The 22,192-nt window shown below is 42.9% G+C and overlaps 2 protein-coding genes across 2 annotated transcripts; one reads left to right on the plus strand and one right to left on the minus strand.

Moving 5' to 3' along the window:
- Nucleotides 1-5,674: 5,674 nt before the first annotated feature.
- On the minus strand, nt 5,675-12,265 carry slc25a28 (solute carrier family 25 member 28). The gene is made up of 4 exons (XM_070977598.1): nt 11,743-12,265; nt 8,994-9,222; nt 8,081-8,137; nt 5,675-7,623 (listed from the first exon to the last, which is right to left on the minus strand). The coding sequence occupies exons 1-4, from the start codon at nt 12,085-12,087 to the stop codon at nt 7,055-7,057; spliced, it is 1,200 nt and encodes a 399-aa protein (XP_070833699.1). The 5' UTR covers nt 12,088-12,265; the 3' UTR covers nt 5,675-7,054.
- A 2,651-nt stretch (nt 12,266-14,916) lies between these two features.
- On the plus strand, nt 14,917-21,790 carry pyroxd2 (pyridine nucleotide-disulphide oxidoreductase domain 2). Its single transcript, XM_070977789.1, has 16 exons — nt 14,917-15,063; nt 15,438-15,457; nt 15,601-15,694; nt 16,243-16,316; nt 16,412-16,567; nt 16,730-16,883; nt 16,970-17,031; nt 17,118-17,215; nt 17,309-17,450; nt 17,550-17,684; nt 17,762-17,834; nt 18,742-18,895; nt 20,039-20,190; nt 20,490-20,596; nt 20,985-21,105; nt 21,315-21,790. The coding sequence occupies exons 1-16, from the start codon at nt 14,940-14,942 to the stop codon at nt 21,383-21,385; spliced, it is 1,737 nt and encodes a 578-aa protein (XP_070833890.1). The 5' UTR covers nt 14,917-14,939; the 3' UTR covers nt 21,386-21,790.
- The last annotated feature ends 402 nt before the right edge of the window (nt 21,791-22,192 follow it).

Raw genomic sequence — 22,192 nt, forward strand, 5'->3', positions numbered from 1 at the left:
AATTGCTGGGTGTGTGAGTCTGTGTATTTGTGTTAGTGATCATCTTGTATCCTTGGTGGTGGTGATGGGAAGAATTCCTCCTCCTCGACTTATTCTCTTAAGTGATGACAGGAGCCGTATCTCCCCCGCATCCCAATTCTCCACAGCACAGCACTATGGGAGACATTCAAGCCACAACTGGCACAGTAGGCTGATAATCTTTGTTATTTCGGTAGATTGACCCTCATCTGGAATTCACATTTTGCTACGCTTCATAATTCAGTCTGACGGTGCCACCTTTGGAGTCATGTCAAAGTTAACAATGAATAAACAGATCATGAAGCCAGGAGCCATTTGTGCTACATCTTCTACAAGTTCTGTGCGTAAAATGCCCCGAGTTAAGGGCGGATTTCCATATCTATACAGTGGTGGTAAAAACTATGAACTCACTGCTATAACACTCACACAGCACTGCTTTACTAATATCAAACGGGATGCTATGTTACCACAAGTCATTACTAGCTAGCAAGTCAGAGGGCTAGAACTGTCCTGAGGGATGGCTAACTTTAGCTGGTACTAGCAAACTATCCTGCGAAGCAAAATATGCCTGCTTTTCTGAAAGGCAATTAGGTGTGTATTACTAACTGCATTCCATTTTTACAAAAAGGGATTAATGCTCTGCTCACCACTTATCATAACATATCATTACGCTGTTTATCTCCTCCAGCACTGATGGCCAACAGAGTGAGAGATGTATGTGTGTACAGGTGCGGAGGCTACCTGCTGTCAGCTTTAAGCAGGAAGAAACCATTCCCATAAGGAAAGGGGGTGTGTCACTTTTTGATATGGGTATGACCCGATGACATAATTAGAAGATTATGATTAGAACTACAAAAATTATAGTAATAAAAAGAGATAAAATAAGATAAGAAATACTTGAAATTGAGACATCAAAAATCTGGTGAGGCATGCACTCCTTGGTGATCCATCCATCCACCAAACCTTCCTCTATTTGTGGATTTTCTTGCTCTTTATACTGCCTCACTTTGCTCTGAGCATCTCATATTGGCACAGATGTGTAAAGAGACGCTGAGGGTTACCTTGTGCGTCTGTATGAGAGGCTGAGGGGCGTGAAAATGCAGTGCTATCTGACGCCCTTCGCAGTGAGACTGGGCTGGGGTGTCAGGGGCCCACAGCTCATTTTTACCCCTCGGCCCTCAAGCAGGTTGATCTGGCTCTGAGCAAGGGCATGGCTCCAAGATAATATTTTAGCATCACTCCAGTTGAAGAAAAACACACTTTTCTGAGAATACAGTTAATATCACATTGCATAAATGCAGTTAGCACTTTGCTAGTGGTCAATAATGGAAACATGAACCAGAATGAAAATTGCAGATAACATCTCAAATATGGTTATGCTGTCTGCAGATTGTTGTACAACATCAAGTTTAACAGAATGCCAGTAAAGAACAAAATCTAAACAAATCACCTCAGCTAGAAATGTGCGTGACATCTCAAATTTATGCACCAAAAAGCTTGTTTGCGCTGCTGCTCTTCACTAGAGCCTCTCTACTTTAGACTCTGGTCTCCCCTCTTCTCTTGGCTTCTCTCCTCTCCTCCCCTCAAACCCGCTGTATCTGTCCATGAGTGGGAGAGACTGCAGCCAAAGGGATTGCAACAACAGCTCCTTTATCCAGCAGCACCCCCAAGGAGCGTGAGATCACAAACTGTATGTGTCTGTGTGTATCCCAGTGAGTTAGACAAAGAGCCTGTAATCACACCTCATCCATTAGCTGCTGGCAAAGATGGAATAAAGAGGACATTACGATGTAATCCTGTAACACTCTGTAATTCATGCTGAGTGGTCCAGTCATGATTTGGCTTTATATATGGAGAGAGATCTGACAAGAGACGCAACAAAAGAGCCATAAATATGTAGAGAGTGAGAGAAGGCGAGCAACTGAGGGAGAGTTGTTGTAGAGGACCCGAGTCCTTCAGGCCTTCACATTCCTAAGTACCCTTCAAGTGTGTGTGTGTGTGTGTGTGTGTGTGTGTGTGTGAGAGAAATACACCCTTCCACAGGTGCTTGCTGTGAGGGGCTTGGACTGGAGGCTTCAGTTTCCAAAACATGGGCTTACACCAACACACAAGGGAGTGTATGCATGTGTGTGTCTGCCGGTCCTTCTTCAACTCAAAAGGGTCTTTTCCACCAGAAAAGATATATGCAGTGTGTGTGTGTGTGTGTGTGTGTGTGTGTGTGTGTGTGTGTGTGTGTGTGTGTGTGTGTGTGTGTGTGTGTGATTATCTAAATAGTCAGACAAGATGGCCTTGAAGTAGTGATAATATTCAGTCGAGAAGAGAAATTGTTTCAGGTTAGTTCAGAGAGCAGAAGCCACTGATCCACACTATATACACACCCACTGGGCAAACACCTCAGGGTAATTATGACTGACAGCATAAAGTGTGCCACTCTGACAGCAATAGCTCTATGCTCTCTGTCATGTCTGTGTATCTATTTCAAATGACCAATTGTAAAGTAAATGTTGTTGCTGTGACAACATCATTACTCATCATCATAATGGCATACCGCTATTAAGACACATGAGAGTCGAAGTGCATGATGTTTCATCTTTAAATGACTCATCAGACTAGTCAAACCCTTTTAAAATGAGGTTCATTTACAGCAGCTCAAACTTCAGGCAAACTTCCTGCTTTAAAATAAGTTTACAGAGAGATGAAGAAAGAAGAAGAAGGCAGTGATAATGGTAATGCTGTAACATTTGCAGGAAAAGCTGAGCTACAAAATACATGAGACATGTTGACCTGCAGCAGGACAAGCACTGCTGATACTAATAACATTAATGATGGCTCAGCTCCAATCAAGTGCCCCAGCCACTTTATATCAGGGCTCTGGAGGTGGCACATTGAAGTGGAAAGCAGCCATTATTTGTGTTATTATTTATACCTGTGCTTTCCCTGCAACAATTTGTTAAAACATCCATGTGACTCAGAACAACTGAAATAAGAAAATGTGTTGGCATCCACAGAAAGCCATCTACAGCTCCCCTGGAAGAGTTCATATATGTTAAGGCAGGAAGTGGACCTGTGTGTACAGTGTCACACATAATTCTCAGAGTAAAGACTGAGGCTACGATTACGCTTAGTGAAAACACATATGTTTTCATGCGGTTTGGCCTCTCGTTTACACGCAAATGGAGGGGTTTTTTTTTTCACAGAAAACGATAATTTTTAAAAACTACGGCCAAAGTGGAGATTTCTGAAAACGCCGCTTATGTGTTGGCGTGTAAACAGGGTTAAACGGCATTTTAGGTTCTGAAACATCACAACATCCATCCATCCATCCATCCATTTTCTATGCTGCTTATCCCTTTCGGGGTCGCGGGGGGGCCGGAGCCTATCTCGGCTGTCAACGGGCGGGAGGCGGGGTACACCCTGGACTGGTCGCCAGCTGGTCGCAGGGCAACATATACAGACATACAACCATTCACACTCACACTCACACCTAGGGGCAATTTTACAGTCACCAATTAACCTAGTGAGCATGTTTTTGGTCTGTGGGAGGAAGCCGGAGCGCCCGGAGAGAACCCACGCATGCACGGGAAGAACATGCAAACTTCACACAGAAAGGCCTGACCTGGGAACATCACAACATGCGACTGAAAATACTTAATGTCATGTGAGCAATCTATGTTTACACTCGCGCCCATAGGTTTGGCATAGTTATGATGCGCTTGACAGCGTATTTATCTGGGTTCATGTAAACGACAACATTTTTGAAAACGGAGGGGCCAAAGTATCCGTTTTCCAAAATACCCTGCTACGTGTAAACGTAGGCTGAACTTCCATCCTCAAGCTCTGCTGCTTGACACCTTTCAAAGAAACACAGAAATCTGAAAGTCTAGTGATGAGAAGCCATTGATTATTGTCATTCATGCAAGAGAAGAGGAAGCCCATACAACAAACTTCAAACTACTGAGACGTGTCTCTGAGTATTTCTGCTCTGACACTGCCTGTCTCTGCAGATTACTCAGACTACACACACACACACACACACACACACACACACACACACACACACACACACACACACATACACTCCCTCTTACACAAACAGTGAGAAGGAAAAGAGGAAAGTGACCCGACTAAATAGGTTACTCCTCTCAGACTGCTGAGATTTAGAGCAGACACACTCAGTCACACTCTCCCACACACACAGACAGACAGGAGCAGACTGAACTCAGCTTTGTAACACATCTATTTTCTACTGGTTGATGTCCCTCTGGATCTTTACCACAGTATTTCGGCACATGCGCCGTTTCAACCCATCACAGTCCTACTCATGTAAAGCATGTCAGTCAGTCTCTCACGAGGGTCATCGTCAGAGAGGCAGTGGACAAGCTCTAGCTGGCTGAGCAGCAGTGGAGGAAAGAGACGAGCACACACACACACACACACACACACACACACACACACACACACACACACACACCATTCTAACAGCACAAACTACAACAGGCCACACATACAGTATGAATGTATGTAGAGACAGAGGGTGAGAGAGAGAGCGAGCGACAGAGACGGTTCATTAACACTCCCTGTTTGAACAGGTGTCTGCCTGACAAGCATGGGTGTGAGTGTGTGAGTGTGTGTGTGTCTGAGTCTGATTATGTGGAGGCTGTCACTCCTCACTGTGATCTGCAAAAGCATGAAACCAGCATCTCTGGAACTGATGTGTCCACAGATGCTAACTACAGGATTTTAGTGTTTGTGGAGTCTGTTTCATATTTCTCCCGTCAAAAGACTGTGTGCCGCTGTTCCAACCCACAGCACAGTAATCACAACAATAATTTAAACCATTCTGCATTACTGTTTAAGATTTTTTTATATATTAATCTACAACATGATGCTGTGGACTTCATAGAGTGACAGGTAATAGAGGGACATGCATGCAAACATCATGTCTCTGTCATTCCTCACATCACATAACTTTTCCTACAGCATGGATTTATGAAAATGGATCATGACAGTTGACGGTACTCTCAGTTTTTGTAAGAAAAATCTAATCTCACAGATCTCTTGGGAATGCACACATCCAGGACCCTCTGTATCACATATTCTGCTGCAATTTTGACCAAGAGCACGATCACTAGTCCTAAAGGTATAGAAGCCTGTTGGCTCCAGATGTCATGGCAGAAGGATGACAAGCAAGGATAGAACTGTATGCTGGGATAACAATCCCAGCATACAGTCTACCTCCCAGTTCCACACCAACTGCCAATTTATCAAAGTTTATTTTTATCACGCATCATTTGCTGAATTCCGAGGTTCACTCACCTCCAGCTGTTTGTACGCAGGCTGCATCTACGAGTTCAAATTGTGTTTTCAGTCTTGAGGGTCAAAGTTGAAATCTGCACCTGTGTTCAAGACTAAACAACTGTACCTGCCTCAAACTAAAAATAAATACCTGAAAACACACACAGAAACTCGCCGTGTGTTTCTGGCAGTACAGATGTAGCTAATGGTGCTGCCTCATTTTCATTCATTGGTTTCTACTGAGCGGGAAACAAAAGACTTCAGATCTTTCACACACACTCAAATTAACTTGCTTTTGTGGTTAGAACAGGCGACAAGCTTCGATTCAGAAACATTTAGGGAAATCAAAAGAGGGCTCCCATCATTTATGAGCAGTGAGTCGAGCTGCACCGCTCAGTCTTTATTCAATGAGTGCAATTCAGTGTCGGAAACAATCAGACATCAATCAATAAGAATGACAGCTTCCACTTATGTGTACTTGATGGGGGCACAGATACATATCTTGTGGGATACTGAACTCCTTGATATTCTGAGTTAAATTCTTTTGGGCACAATGCAGTGTAGACATCCTTTTTTTTGCCGAATGCAGATATTAAAACTAAGTAGTTCACGAGCTGAAAATAGGCTGACAGCTGCAATGAATGCACAGATATGGCCATCTTAATGCTGTCCTGGTCTGCTCCACCAAACAGGTACACAAGGCATTAATGGTGAGTATTTGGACGATCCAAAACAAACAAATGGATGGGGGAAAAAAAAAAGTTCAGAGTAATGTATTCGTTGGAAAGAAAATACCATTTAAGGATTCAAAGTTATTAAAAACAAACACACATTTTAGATACCTCAGAGCTACTGTAAAGTGGAATTTTTCAATCCAATTACTCGACAGAGACCAATGTTAAGCATCATATTACTACAGTTTATTGCCAACAGTAAAGGAACCCCGGATCTGATCTGTTGTATTAATTATAGTATCAGACTACATTTTAAATGACACCGTTCAATTAATCAAGATATTAAAAATGGTCTGAGATTCTGCTCTCAATTATTTGACTTGCCATGTTGGCAGGGCTCCCTTACACCTCTGCAAGGGTATCTGGGTACTGACCCACGCCAGGAAATCAGTGTGTTTGCTTTGATTATAAATGGCTGAGTACTTTTAAATTGGATCATTTTGGATGAAGAACTTAATGCCTGTGTGTAGCCCAAACTAGACACCACAATTACATTGTCCTGGAATACTGGGAAATGTCTGTTGTTAGATATATAAAAGAAAATGTTTTATTCATAAATCCAAAAAGGGGAAAAGAAAATGTGGTTCTAGGACAGCAAAACCTCAGAAACCACAACAGTTAACAAAGTAACACTACTGCCCTCTGCTGACTACCTTTCCGACTCAAAACTTGTGCACTCTTCATATTTATCCTCAGCTTAGACAAACACAGTCGTCACTAGAACGGCTTTAAAAAAATCTCCAGATCGACTAGTTCTATGATACTGTGTAAAACGTTTTCTGCTAGAAGAATGAAACAAAATTCAAAACCTAGTCTTGAAATAGTGTAGCAGGAATAAAACTACTCAATCTGTCTCTGAAGGTGTCTTTCTTATCTACTATGTCTGAAAGAGGTGGGACAACTGAGGTGGGCTGTAGTTAGATACTATGTGCGTATTGACTTCATCTTCTCCTCACAGGGAGGGCAGAGAAATATGAGAGGAAATTAAACCACAGAGACATCTACATCTAAGCCTCCATGTGCTGCGCTCTCCTCTTGTTGTGCTGGTGCTTGGTGAGTCCATACTTGAAGAACTCATAGACCGACCAGCTGATGGCTGTGGAGGGCATCTGGTAGATGACCCTCGCTTGGACTCCCTTGAAGAAGCCCTGCAGGCCGCCTAGCCTGTAAACTGTCCGGAAGGCATGGGCCAGGCCTGAGATCTGTCTGTGGGCTCCTTGGCCTTGGCCCTGGCCGGGGCCTTGGCCAGAGGACAGGGAGCCGAGGGTTAGAGACTCCTGGGTGTTGAGCAGGGTCTTGCAGACGTCCAGAGGCGTGGTGGCCGCGGCCGCGATGGCTCCGGCCAAAGCTCCGGACAACATGTGGGACGAGGGATTATATTGTCTGTGGGGGTTGAGCAGCTCCTGAAGATACTCATAGGTCATGAAGTGGAGCGCCTGGAAGGGCACGTTCATGGTGAGCTGGGTGGTGTAGCTGCGGTAGAATGCAGCAGGGCCCTCTTTCTGCCACACGGCGCGGATACAGTCCAACACGCCGCGGTAGGGTGACTTATACATCTGCATGCGCTGCTTCACAACTAGGGACACATGGGTGGATGTATCGATGGAGGAGAAGGCCAAATGAGTCCAGGGTTGGCGGTGCAAAGGGGACAAAAATAGAAAAAGAACATAAGAAATTGTAAAGCTGTCCTTAAAGCACATTTAGCTTCAATAAAAACAGAGAGATGTAGTGGGTCATGTTAATGGTGTTTGTTCAGACAGCTGCACCCCAACTAACAGCTGCACATGAGGACTCTGACCAGTGTCCTTCTACTGACATGTTTGGGCAGGTGGACCAGAAGCAGCTGTGAAAGTCAATGTGAGACTGCAGGGTTAAGGCCAGCGTGTGAAGATGGCTGTCCCAGGCGTTGCACCTGTATGTTTCTTCACTGAAATGTATGTATAGTAAACTATTATTCTAAGATAGAAAATGCCTTAATACCTAATTCTGGTGTCAAAGACATATGGCTTTACACTGTAAAATGTTGGCCTTACCTTCAGCTGGGTTCATGACTGCATCATGAAGCAGTGTGGCCACACACCCAGCTGTTCCTGAAACAAACAAACCTCAGAAATGAATACACATTGAGCTAATCATGGAGAATACACAATGAAAATAGAGGAGACAGCAACAGAGAGGCACGGACTGAGAAGGACAAAGCATTTTGATCATGTCATGGCCTCCAATGCCTTGTACCTAAAAGCTGCTGATGTCATGCTCAAAACAATATATCATCATAGCAGGATTGGCGCATATTCAGCAAAACTGCACAGGTGTAAACTAGAGATCACGCCTGACCAAATTCAGGAGGCCAAACCTGAGCAAAGAGAGCCACCTAGTGGACAAAGCAGTCCACTGCTCCTCTCAAGGGGCTATAAACCAAACCCATATGCTTGAAAAGACAGGACCAACAGAGGAGTGCAGAAAAGATGGGAGAAAGAGGACTTACCCAGCCTCCCACTAAACTGCAAAACAAGGAGGAGAGAGAGTAAGGAGAACAAGGAATAAGGAAATGATTGACTTTCAGAGCAAAGTTTTCAAATTGAATCTCTATTTTGTAGGAGAGGTGCTGAACTTGACCCAAATAAGCCAAATGGTTTAACTTTCCTTAAAGCCAGGGACAGAAGGACAGCTGAACCTGACACTTTCTTGCAGCGCAACTGTAACTATGAAAAACCAATTTGATGGCCTGTCAGGGGTTTTGAGGAGTGGTCAGGGCATGTATATACCTGGATTAGGCAGAGTCAACAGTTTTCAAGAGATCACACTAATGTTGCCTGTCATTAGGGTTGGATTTGGACAACTCCTGAATATTAAGACCTAAATTATGGTTATTTCAAAGTTAAGATAGCGATCTGTACATTTATATGTCACTGTTAATGTGTGTATATGTATGTTTTATGGTACCATTAGCCAAATGACTGTTAGCCCCTGGGTGAATGACATCACTTAGAGTCTTTTTGAGTTTCTCATAGCAGGCAAAATAGAGGGCATGGGCAGGTCCCGCCCCAAGTGCTGTTGCATTCAGCCCTCTCATTGGCCGCCAGACTCCCTCTGTGGTGACGATTCGGCGAAGAGCATCCATCACATTCCTGTAGCGGGCTGCGGGGTCGGGCTGGAGGCTCTGCATTCGTGTCTGGAAAAGAGGAGAAAATGGACAACTCAAAATCAACACTGTGCTCCTTTCCTGCCCAACAAGGCGAGGTATTAGTTTAGTTATATGTCCAATGAATTTGACCTGCACCTGCACTAAAAATAGAATGGAATGCATAATTTACATCTTACCATATGTCTGCCTAATACAGCAAAGAGTCTTGAGCAGCCTGCAGTGTGAATAAGGGGTCAAATAAGGGAAATGAGGTGTCCAACATTGTGTGTGCGTTGTGTTGGTGTACATGCATAATTGAATAGAAGGAAGTGTGGAGTTACAAGCTCCAAGGTCACAAGGGGACATAAGCTGACTTCCTGTAAGCCTCTTTTCCCACTGACCCTGAAGCACACCTTTCTCTTTTCCTTTTAACATGTGCACACCGAGATAAATCATAGATTAAATAAATATTATTTAAAGGCCAAGTGCAAGGGATCAGTGTTTCAGTCACCTGCTTTTTGATATTTAGAGAAGGTCACCCAAGGACGGACTGGGTGAGTGGGTCTGTTTCTGGGGAACTAACAGCGACATAATTCCTGGATACCACACTTCCAGCTGAATGGACAAACTTACAACCCACTGTGTATGCGCATGTAGTGCTCTTGCAAAGCATAAACATGGCCTCAAGTCAGTCTATACTGCAGCTGTGGAAAGCAGGGCCCAAAGAGAGTTAGCCAACAGTGGTATGCATCAACTTAATTCACACCTGGCAAGCAAGCCTATTGCACAGCTCCTGCGTAGATAATGAAAAAAGACTGTAATATGAATACTGGCTCCCTTATTCATTCATTCATTCATGCCTCATACAACCACATGCATGAACACCGTGCACGTTACAGCTCCGGGTTCAGTGTATTTATCTATAGAATGTTTGCACATTTAGAGAGAGGTGACCTTTGTACTGGTTGCAAACACTGTGTTGACCACTCTTTAAACACTGAAAATGTCAGGGTTTCTCTCATTGACTGATTCAGTTTAACTGAAATTCCATTCATGTGCACTGTGTAGTATTCACTGACAGACCTACAAATGCAACAAGCTTTTTTAAATCCACAAGCAATTACCAGGATTTAGGATACATTAAGGGTGAACGACTGAGGCTATTCTACACTATAATTACACAGCAATCTCTTAAGTGAAGAGCTCATCGCACAGGAGGGAAAGTCTTTATCTGGTAGAGGGGGAAATCTTTAAATAGGAAACCTATAAATAAAAAAAAGTAATGAGTTAGATGAATCACTAATATTTTTCAGCTTCCTGAAAATAGCTAAATGTGTGGCTGTTTCTTTAACGCAGACTTAATTCTGCTGAGTCACAATGCCCTAAATCTCCTGTGGCTTGCTTGGAAAGATGCTGAGATCAAGTAGCGGTGTGGCAGACAATCTGCACAGGAAAAGGCTCTGTAAACATCGGTCTTGTCCAGGTGTGGGGCTGGACCAGCTAAAACAGAGTGAGACTACAGGTGGAAGAGACATGGATGAAGCATTGACGTATGAATAGCTTTTCAATCTGACATGGACAGCTGACTGTAGGCTCATCATCACTTGCCCCATCTCTCTAACCCTGTTGCCTGTGTTGTACAATGAGCACAACTGCATGGCCATATCTAACTGACCTCTTGGGGCAATGGTTCATGCCTCTTTAACTATGTTTAAATTTAAAAGAAAGTAAACTACCTCATACAGAACACAGACCACATGATAAGAACTGACCCAGTGGAGCTGAATGACTCACATGTGATGATCAGAAGACCTTTTCAAACAGTTAGTTATGGTGTGTGAAGCAGCAGGCCTGTTGTCACACTTTGAAAAACTACCAAACTGTGTGCTGGGAAAGAAGCAACAGATGCTCCACTGCGGATGCAAAGCGTCAATTTGTGTAGTTCAATGCATGTGTCTTGTAATAACAGTGGCAACAGGACGTAAGTTACGAAACGAAACCTACAACCAAGCCTTTGCTTTTATAAACAGCGAGCATAGCTTTGGTTTATCTCGAACTGTTGTTGCTGTTGGCTCTGATAACTAATTCCTCGTATTAGCTAACGCTACTTGAATTACATAACTAATTTGTTAACTGTCCGATTTACTGTCACGTGAAATTTACACATTAACTTTACTTACGTAACATTATCAGTTGAGGATTTGACAGCCGCTCGATTTAACGGTTCTAGTAGTTTTACGCAAAGTGACCAAATGGACTCCTCTGTCCGACCCTGCTGAAGGTTGTCATAACAACTAGCTATTAGCCAACGTAATGGCGTTAACTTATAACAGCATGCTAACAAGTTAGCTAACAGGGATGAGGAACGCTAACTGAGCCGACTGACCTTGTCCTCAGCCGTCAGCTCTGCAGCGTGTTTTGGTTAGCCAGCGAGCTAATAAGCTATGCTAACAAAACATGTTAGCTACGAGAATAGTATCAACAATACCCAACAACGAGCGGGGTGTGAAAGCACAAAACATTCAGGAGATGTGGTGGGTATGCTGGTGAGCTAATGAGCTAAACTACCTTGACACAGTCGATGGGGAACATGAGGCAGTGCTCCATGATCCCGGCCACGGCTCCAGCCAACATGTGGGTGCTAGTGGAGGCTCCCTGTGGCAAACCCTCATAGTCTGGTTCAGAGTCCTCTGTTTGTGCACCTTGTGCATTACGGATAAACCCAACATTCTGTAGCTCCGTTTCTCCTCCGATCCGGGGTGCCAGGCTCCCCACGATACTTTCCGAAACTCCCCAGAATCTGCCCCCCAGCCATCGAACTTCTGCACCGGCAGATGCGCCAGCAACCCCGGGATCATTGCCTGTAGTCTCCGCTGTCACCCGACGCCTCCTCACAAATCCATCTGCTTCCATGAGAAACCAGGTAATACGTTAAGTCTTTAGGGAAGCAGGCACGGTGTCTTCTGGGTGGTATTAGTCCTAATGTATTACATTCCCTTGGAGTGGTTTCACAGCTCCTAGCCTGCTACACCATTCCCTCCCCGCCCAGACGCTTCTCAACCACAGCCAAGCAAGGGAGGCCGTGGCGGACAAACACACACCAAGCCGCCCCACAGGCCGCGATATGGAAGTAATCTCTGATTGGTTACTGCAGCCATGTCCCTCTCACGCGACTGGGTGACAGACATGCCACTCACGATTGTTGGTGAAAGCTTCAAACCCTGTCATGCGGCACTTCTCATGGGGTTTAGGGCTACACCTCAAGCGCGTCTGTGAAAGCTATCAAAGACACACACCTAGGTCGCTGTAGGTCATTCTGAAAGACATCTTTGAAACTGTTGAAGTGACGTAAGAGCGTAAGATTGTTGCATACATACAATGTGCGTTCAGTTTAATTTGTTTGCACCTGACTTATTGCTGCTTTGTGAACTACAGCTCTTACCCTTTGCATATCTCTGTAACTCACCTTTGCAGTTTACATAGTGGAGCCTGACAAAAATTCAACTGATGAATGTGCAGATCAAAATCAAGCAAAGCAACTAAATAACATCAGCTGTGGTGTTGGTTTATGTAAATTTCCACCTGTGATGCAGACCACTGATTTTCATTGTTCTCTCACTTTGTTTTTCCCTATCAGTGATATACTTAGAAGGCCTATTGTAACTGGTTAGTTTATTTGCTTACCCTGTCACTGCTGCAAACTTCAAATGTGCAGTATACATATACATACCATGGCAATATTTTGTTCAGAATAAGGAAAATTAGTATGACAGTTGAGGCACCTCAAGGTATTTTTTATACATTTTATTAAAAGATAAGAAAAAAAAGATCAAAATTTCAGCAGACTTGCATTCCAAAATTTAAATGGCAAAAACAGCTTAATTTATATTTTAAACCACATTTGCATGCACAATTTTCCAGAATTTTTTCCAAAACCAAAAGATATTCAACTTTATCAATTTACTCATATGACAAAGGACACGTTTTCAAAACTGCAAATTAGTTGAATTTTTGCCTGATACACGACTTAATCAATTTATCAATTTTCAGAATTGTTGGCAGTTAATTTCCTGGCAATTATAGAACAGATTGATAGACTAATTGTTTCAACATCACAATTGAATACATCACTCACTCTCCATAGTGCATTTCTATATTGAAGTTCATTTTGTTTGTCCCACTGAGCCAAATGACACCTCCCGTTCACTAACATTACTCATCTTAGTAAAAACTAAGTGTACACTACACCTTTTATGATCTGCTATGAAACTGTAGCTTGTATCTCATAATTCTGAATGCTGGCAGCTGTAAGACAAACATCTCCAGGCCTAACATCCTCACCAGTGAACCTCTTGCCTGGAGGAAAAGAAGCACATATTTTTCAGAAAATGAGGTAATTGTGTTTTGGTTCGGCACTGTTATGACATAATTGAATTTTCTCCTTTATTGCCTGGGAGAGCCTTCAAGGGCTGTAGTGTTGAATTTCTGCCGACAAAGGGGAATGAAGTGTTAATTTCTGCTTACAAGAACAAAATCTCCTGCATCTGATCTAGTTATGGTTGATTGGCTGTTGTCCGCAGACCTTCCTTAAAGGAAAACCAAGCAGACAGCATATCAGGATCATTTCTCTTCCCTGAAACTAATGCTACTCTAATACACCAAGGGAGAGGCATGTCAGGTCTAGCGGGAAACTCTAGATCACCATAACACCTCATTTCATTCAGAGTGCACAATCTATAAAAGCCTCAGGAATTATTTTACACTGTCTAAGCAAAACATAGTGTAAAATCTACAATATATAGGCAAGATGAGAAGATAATGTGGTTATATTCTGCTGCGTTTGGTTGTTTTTGTCCCAATTAACACACTTCCTTCCATAGATCCCCATAGACAATCTCTTTCTCTGGCCCTGTCTACTCCTTGGACCGCTGCTTAGGCCAACAGACGATCTATGGCCTCTTATCTTATTGATGCATGGTAAGTGAACACTAGGCCAAAGTGACATCTTCAACTGCAGCTCTAAGAAAGCAGTCTAAGAGCTCATCTTCAACCTCTTAAGGCAGGCCCTTACTGTGAAATGACTTGAGCACAAATCCTAACCAGCTAAGACAGGATGGACGTCTTGAACTGTACTGTTTGATTATTATACAATTTCATTAACTTTGTGTTAAAAAAAAAAAAAAAAAAAAACCTTTGCAAAGTCTCAAGTGCTCTGTGGAGCGAGTATTTTCACATGTAAACATACAGGTCACATTGTATTAGGACATTTGCAGAAATTTTTATATTTCTCATGCGCAACAAGCAAATTTGATGTGGAATGAAGGAATGAGTGTGGACATACCTTACCCTGCACAATATGCATGAGCTGCCTGTGGAAAGCCATGACACAGGGCTTTGGATCTGAAATAAATGGAACAACTGCGCCACCAAGTGGAAAGCTTGATAATGACGGGCTGATTTTTCACACGTGAAATCTTAAAGTATCTGCGTAATTTGGATGTCTTGTCGACTTGCAGCATCGCAGGTGTTGATGCCTCGTGAGTGAGCTCCAAAATGTGTACCTGCTTCTAAACTAAATCTACATTTTATCTACACATACACTCAAACATACTAAACAATAAACACCCCCCTGCATGAATCCATATCCTGCCCCTCGACCCTCTGCGAGGGTGGTGGCCTTGTGGAAACCCGGATCTACTTTACGCGGTTCTAGGCGAAAAGAGGAAGGACAGGAGTGACGTGCAATACTGCCCCACACTCCTACTATGGCTGCAGCAGTGTGGACAGACCGAGGGCGGAAGGCTGTGTCTGTTTTGGGGACAGTGACCAGATCCACATCCAGTCACTCCGTGTTAAAACCCCAGTATGACGCGCTGGTCATCGGAGGAGGTGAGGTCTGGGAAAAGCGCAGAGCGCACTGGAGCTCTGCTGCAGGGAGACAAGCCGCGCCGCACTGAGCGGTATTTACGCAGTGTTTCAGCTAAGTTTGCAGAAGTAGCTAATGAGTGAGGATTTCTCTCCCACTTACTAAAACTCATTCCCTCTCCCGAGAGAAGTGAGCTGGCTCCGTCTCTCTCTGCGTTTAAGTGTTTTTGCAAGATCACACTTTTATGTGAATTGTTCAACTTTGGACTCATTCGGTTTGGCTGTAAAATGTACTGGAGAGCAGCTTGAACAACTGTCACAATGAAGCAGAGTTTAAAGAAATGTCTAAGGGGATTTCCATTCTCAGGCAAACTGACATATTTCACATTTCATTGCAGGGCACAATGGACTGGTTTCAGTAAGTTCATGCACCCTCAGCATTCAGTCAGTAAAGCATGGTTCAATGACAGGGTAAAGGTGATGCAAAGGTGGAGTGTGTGTGTGTGTGTGTGTGTGTGTGTGTGTGTGTGTGTGTGTGTGTGTGTGTGTGTGTGTGTGTAGGCTGCCTATCTTCAGAAGGGAGGACTAAAGACAGCAGTGCTTGAGCGCAGACATGTGCTGGGAGGAGCTGCTGTTTCTGAGGAAATCTTCCCTGGTAAGATGGCCTCTGGCTGGGATACAATCCTGGAGAAATCCAGGTCACAAAGGGTCAGTTCAAAACCAAATTAACGAACACATTTTGCTGCTTACCCCTAGTGTTATCTCAATGTACCGACACTGGAACTAACTCCCTGACTAACAAATAGTACATTTGAAAATGTAATAACAATAGCTGCTACACACACACACACACACACACACACACACACACACACACACACACACACACACACACACACACACACTAAACAACAACAACAATGACATCTGTTTGCATGGCTTGACACCACTAGTGGTAAGCGGAGAAATGTGGTTCTCTGTAATTCGGGTAAACTGACTCTTGAGTAGTGCAGAAGGTTTAATTTTTAAGCAAATGTGCTTTGAGGGATTAATGTTCAGTTAACACTATCACATACACAGTTTTGTAATTTTTACTTTTATTATAACTTCAGACACTGTATTAACATATGTTGTATCAAGTCATAGTTAAATGACAAGTGCTTTATTTTGTCCTTGTTAGAATAACAATACTCTCATGTGCAGGTTTCCACTTCTCCAGGTGCTCCTATTTGCTCAGTTTATTAAGACCCCACATATATGCAGACTTGGAGCTCAAGGTAAACATGGCACAGTTGTAAAGTATATTAATTCTGCTCATTATAGTGATTTGTCTTGTTTGCTGCATTTAGCATTTTTATTCATATATCTTCAGAAACACGGGCTGAAGGTGTATATGAGGGACCCCCATGCTTTCACCCCCTTGTTGGAGGATGGGGTGAGAGGTGCCCCACCAAGGTCTCTCACCCTGGGCTCAGATGTGGCCATGAACCAGAAGGAGATTGCCAAGTTCTCGCAGAAGGATGCTAAGGTGATTTACGCGTTATGGTAGCAATGGTAAATGCTTGACTGTATTGTGTGCGTGAATCTGCATTTTACACACCAGTGCAGGTGTATTCAAGCACATAAAAAGTTCTGCACTGTCAATAATTTAGATCCCACCTCCTTCACCCACTCTTTGACATGTACCCAGGCTTTCCCAGAATTTGTTGCACACCTTGAGAAGCTAGCCGAGGCCATCCACCCTCTTCTGGATGCTCCTCCTGTAGACATTCCAGGTGTTACAGCTGGATCACTGAGGAAGAGGCTGGCTGCAGCTAAAACTCTGACGCCTATTGTCAGATGCGGTGCGTTTAAGCATGCATGCTTGGGAAATAAACTTGTGTTTTCTGCAGTAACTGAATTTTGATGAGTTATGTTTTTGAATTTAAAGGTCTAAAACTGGGCACAAACATTCCAGACTTTTATGAGATTATAACCGCACCAATAATGAAGGTTTGTTATAGTTTACACACAAAGTTTGGCATCAGTTGCTGTTTTCTGTTGACTGCAGCATGACCAGCTCACGCTTTTTGTCGTAGATCCTGAATCGGTGGTTTGAGTCTGAGCCACTGAATGCAACGCTGGCTACGGATGCTGTGATAGGGGCCATGACCAGTCCAAGTAATCCTGGCAGTGGGTGAGCACACAAACACTCCTAACCGCAGGCTTATCTGCAGTGAATTAAACCCGGACCTCTCAGAAACACAGATTTCATGGCCTTGCCTTGAAGGTATGTGCTCTTGCACCATGTGATGGGAGAGCTGGAGAAGGAGAAGGGAGCATGGGGTTATGTGGAGGGAGGCATGGGAGGCGTGTCCAAGGCTATTGCTAGCTCTGCTCGATCCCATGGTGTCGACATTTTCACTGAGAAGGTGAGTAAGTATATCAATGCAGTTTATACTGTTTCATTTTGCTTTATTCTACCGTCTGTATTTTGCTCTTTATGCACATACAACGTGTATCCTTGGCAGGATGTGGGACAGGTCCTGGTTGGTTCAGATGGTGCTGCTAAGGGAGTGGTGCTGAAGGACGGCACAGAGATACAAAGTAAAGTTGTTTTATCAAATGCCACCCCATATGTTACCTTCAAGAACCTCACGCCACAGGTAAGAAAAGATGAACGCCACATGTCACCATGGCACCAGACAATATGATTGATTCTGACTTTATGTTTTCACCGTAGGCCGCCCTCTCTCCAGAGTTCATCAAAGCCGTAGATCAGATTGACTACACCTCACCTGTTACCAAGATAAATGGTAAATCTGCTCTGTCTCTGCTCATCACAAATCATGATCTTATTGAAAGCTAATTGCATCAGCTGGTACTAGCTGTTTTCATGCTGAAACTAAGGATGGATATTATCAAGCTTTTCCTCTTTAAAGCTGCCTTGGAGAATGATAATGTTCTGTGTCACAGTAAGCCTCAAAAGCAGCAGAATTGCAAAACCACTTAGGCTGCTGGCTGTGTGGCTCATTGTCTTATCTTTGTGCAAGCGTTGTTTCTCCAGCTGTATGTTTAAGACATTTAGGTGAAGCCTTGCATTATTTAGTCATACGTAGGCTGTTTCATTTCTGTTCTTACACTACTTACACACTCTGAAAGCTGCAAAGAAGTGCGGTGGTGTTAGACAATAAGGCCCAAACAGATGTAGTGTATCAGGAGGGATCAGCTCATACTCCCCCCACTGTGAGTGCTGTATTCTGTCACAGTGTAAGATTATGTCACTGCCTAAGATCTTTGTACTCTAAACACAAGTTTTAAAGTTTGGGGTATTATAAAACTGTAAAGCACATGCAGCTAAGAAGATGTTTAGTGTTTTTCAGCTCCCTGTATGGTACCATTTGTAGGTCCTGCTTGTTAATTACAGCACAGCCTAAGCTGTAGGTCTTTATTATTAAGGAAGTCATTACACCTAACTGATCTTTTAAAGTGTGTTGCTTCTTAGACTTAATGATTGTCTACTCTGTTTCATAGAGATTAACAGTCTTAGCTTGGTGAAGGAATTCAGCTGTGGTGTACAACGTGACGCGTGCACTGAGAGTTGCCTTTATTGTATTTCACATGTTTCGTCAACTGAAACTTTGCTGAATCAAACATTGCATTACGATGATACATAGTCTTAGAGCAAACACTCATTTCATGGCATTTTCTTTGTTTTTACAGTGGCAGTGGACAAGTTACCAAACTTCCTAGCATCTCCCACACCAGATGGTAAACCCGGACCCCACCATCAATGCTCCATTCATCTTAACTGTGAAAGTGTGGGGTTACTGGAGACTGCATACAAAGAGGCCATGAATGGACGTCCCTCAGCAAGGTGCATAGCTCTTCACACTCCTTCATAAGTGAGACACACCTAACGCTTTCTTTTATTTCCTCACATAAGTTTCAACAACTTACATTCAGCAAAGTTGTACATAAGACCAAGTCATACTGAGTGATTTTAACCTACAGTTAACTGTCAAACAAATAATTGCAGTTAACAATTTAATAGTCAGTCATTTATGTCACTATAAAGCAGAAAATATATTCTCATATTTGTTCTTGACATTGAAATGTTGTGCTCAGGTAGACAGTTTTTTTTCCTCAGCCAGCTGAGGGAAACACACCTAATTCACTTTCTATCTGTTGCAACATTTCCAACATTAGCCAGGTTCCCATCCATATGTAGCACAAATTCTAACTGTCTTTACAGAAAATCGGCAAAGGAAAATGCAAAGTAATGCGCATTTCCATCGCCACCATTATGTGAATATTAAAAATGAACAGTTGGTGGCACTAATTCTCCACTCACTCACTCTCCATTAAACCTCGGCAGAAGAAGGGTGTGCAATCATGATGTCATTAAAAGAGCACCAGTCAAACCTGAAACGGTGGAAAACGATTGGCAAGAGTGATGGAAAGATTTCTGTTTTATCCAGCTGTTTTTATACAAATGAAAGGAAACGATTGTAATGATTCTGATCTGCTTTGCTCAAATGATTGTGATCAGGCAGTTATCTAATGATTATGACAGGCTATGTGTTTATTATTTCAGATTAGAGATTAACTTTGCGTATGTTGTCCCTTAAAATGTCTTTTCATGTCATGTATGTTTCTTAAAAGTGTAATAGTATGTGCCTCGTAGTAGATGTTTTCTCCACGCATGTCTATGTCAACAGAATTCAGGCTGGGTTATAATGTCCGCATATCCTTATCTCATAGATAAGGCTTAGCCTTGAATGAACAGGCTTCTGTCCTGTGCTGTTTGTACATGGCTTTGTTTGCTTGCAGACAGCTGACCATGTGATCTTGAATTAAAAACTCCATCAGGTGCCAGTTTTATACATTTTTGAATATTCAGTTGGTTTCTTAGCTCCCAAAATGTCTCTTCTATTCTTTTATCCCTGATTTTTGTCAATAACTCACTCAGCGGTCATTCCCCACCATCTTCCCTCATCATGCTGGTCTACTTTTGTAGGCCCATGCTGGAGATGACAATCCCCTCAGTGTTGGATCCTACTCTGGCTCCCCCTGGCTGCCACGTGGTGTCACTGTTCACCCAATTCACCCCCTACCACATAGAAGGCAGGGAGTGGACAGACCAGGACAGAGAGGCCTTCGCAGACACTGGTAACACACAGTGATTAAGGACTTTTTGTAGCTTCACATGTGCCAAAAGTGAACAATGCTACTTAATCTATGCACACAAGTTCTAGCATGGTATAGTTTGAAGGGAAAATGTTTATTTTAGAATAAGATATCCACCTTTTGAAAACAGGAATTCACTTAGAAATGATAGTGTTTGTCGGATATAATCTGGGTATTTTTTTCAAAATGGATGAACAATGTTTAAACAAATGCTTCTCTCCAAATGTACACTGATTAACCTGTTTTAGCGATAAAAAGCATGTGTTTGTCTGACTCTTTAGCGTTTGACTGGGTGGAACAATACGCCCCTGGGTTCAAAAAGTCGGTTGTGGGCAGGGACATTCTGGCCCCAGCTGACTTGGAGAGGATCTTTGGGCTCACTGGAGGGGTAGGCAACATTCTGCAGACACTGTAGAACTGAGCAGCAATTTGAATGCTGATACACATCTAACTTGCATGACACAATCGACTGTTCACCGGACGAGGAAGTAGTTTGCGTCCTCTGGAGTGCTCTGGCGTTCTCTTCTCTGCTCAGATGCGCACCTGTTGTATAAGCAGTTAATGGTTACAGACAGTTTTACCACTGTCACAGAATCAAAGTTCACATCAGCTGTGTAAAGTGACACCAAACCAGTGAATTATATTCGTTCTGTTTATTGTGTCAGAGTTTATGGGGCAATCCTTCAACAAATGGAAGTCTACTTTTCCCATAATAATTTAATTATATCAAGAAATAAAAGAAAGGTAAACATATGAGTCTTGTTTTTTTTTTACAGAATATCTTCCATGGATCGATGTCACTAGACCAGCTCTACCTAGCACGACCTTTGCCCTCTCTCTCAAACTACCGCTCACCAATTAAAGGGCTATATCTCTGTGGCAGCGGCTGTCATCCAGGTTTGCTTTTAATGCTTAATCCTCAGCTGAACATTGAATGCCAAGTGTGGCTGTATATTGTGTGTAGTGTAAGTGTAATCACTTCTTTTATATTGTCTGGTGTTAGAAAAGCACATGAACCTTTGGACTCACTGCTGATGATAAAGAAATGGAGTCACTTGGGGATGTCAGGTGGATTCCCCACACAATTTTTCTTCTTATTTTTTTAGGCGGTGGTGTGATGGGTTCTCCCGGCTGGAACGCAGCGCTCACTGTCATGGCTGACCTGAAAGGACACTGAAGCATTTGACAGCAGTGTGTGGTTCACGCATCAATGTTCAACCCCTCTTTTGATTGATTCATGTAAATTTGTCTGATTTTGAGCCACAATAACAGTATTATGTTGTAGGGTATCTGAAAAGAAACGAAAGAGGCTAAATGTTAACAGCTCTCGGGATGTAAGAGGCGAGGAGAGACTCAATAAAAGAGGCTTCCAGGCTCTTTATAAGCCGTCCAGGGAAAAACTGAATATCACTCCTAATATTAAACACTAGTGCAATATTTCGTCTTGTGACACTACTTACTAGAGCACATCACAACATTAATGTTGAGGACAAATGAAGAAAGAATAACTTTTTAATGATGGAAATGACACACAATGGGACTTTTGATAAGTTCATATGAATAAATTCAAATGAATTGAGGCAAATGTGTTGTTTTCTTTAAAGTGTACATGCTGATTAGTGGTGTGTTATTATGCTGTGTGGGATTGATGGGACACTTAGGCATGTCCAAACTATTCCACAAAGGGTCGAGTGGCTGAAGGTTTTCTTTCCAACCAAGCAGCAGCACACCAGACTTGACTCATTTCATCAGCTGATCTCAGTCTTCAGACAGCTGATTGGTCAGACTGCATCCTCTTGATTGGTTGGAGGAAAAACCTGCAGCCACATGGCCCTTTGTGGAATAGTTTGGACATGCCTGCCAGGGAGTGTTTCACAGCAGATATTTTGACTTGTCGTGGTAGGAAAACACAGGTGTTACTAACAACATCAACAATAGCTTTGTTCTATTCAAGTATTAGCAAGAGTTAATTAATTCAGGTTAA

Source organism: Chaetodon trifascialis, chromosome 13, assembly GCF_039877785.1.
Source record: "Chaetodon trifascialis isolate fChaTrf1 chromosome 13, fChaTrf1.hap1, whole genome shotgun sequence".
NCBI lineage: Eukaryota > Metazoa > Chordata > Actinopteri > Chaetodontiformes > Chaetodontidae > Chaetodon > Chaetodon trifascialis.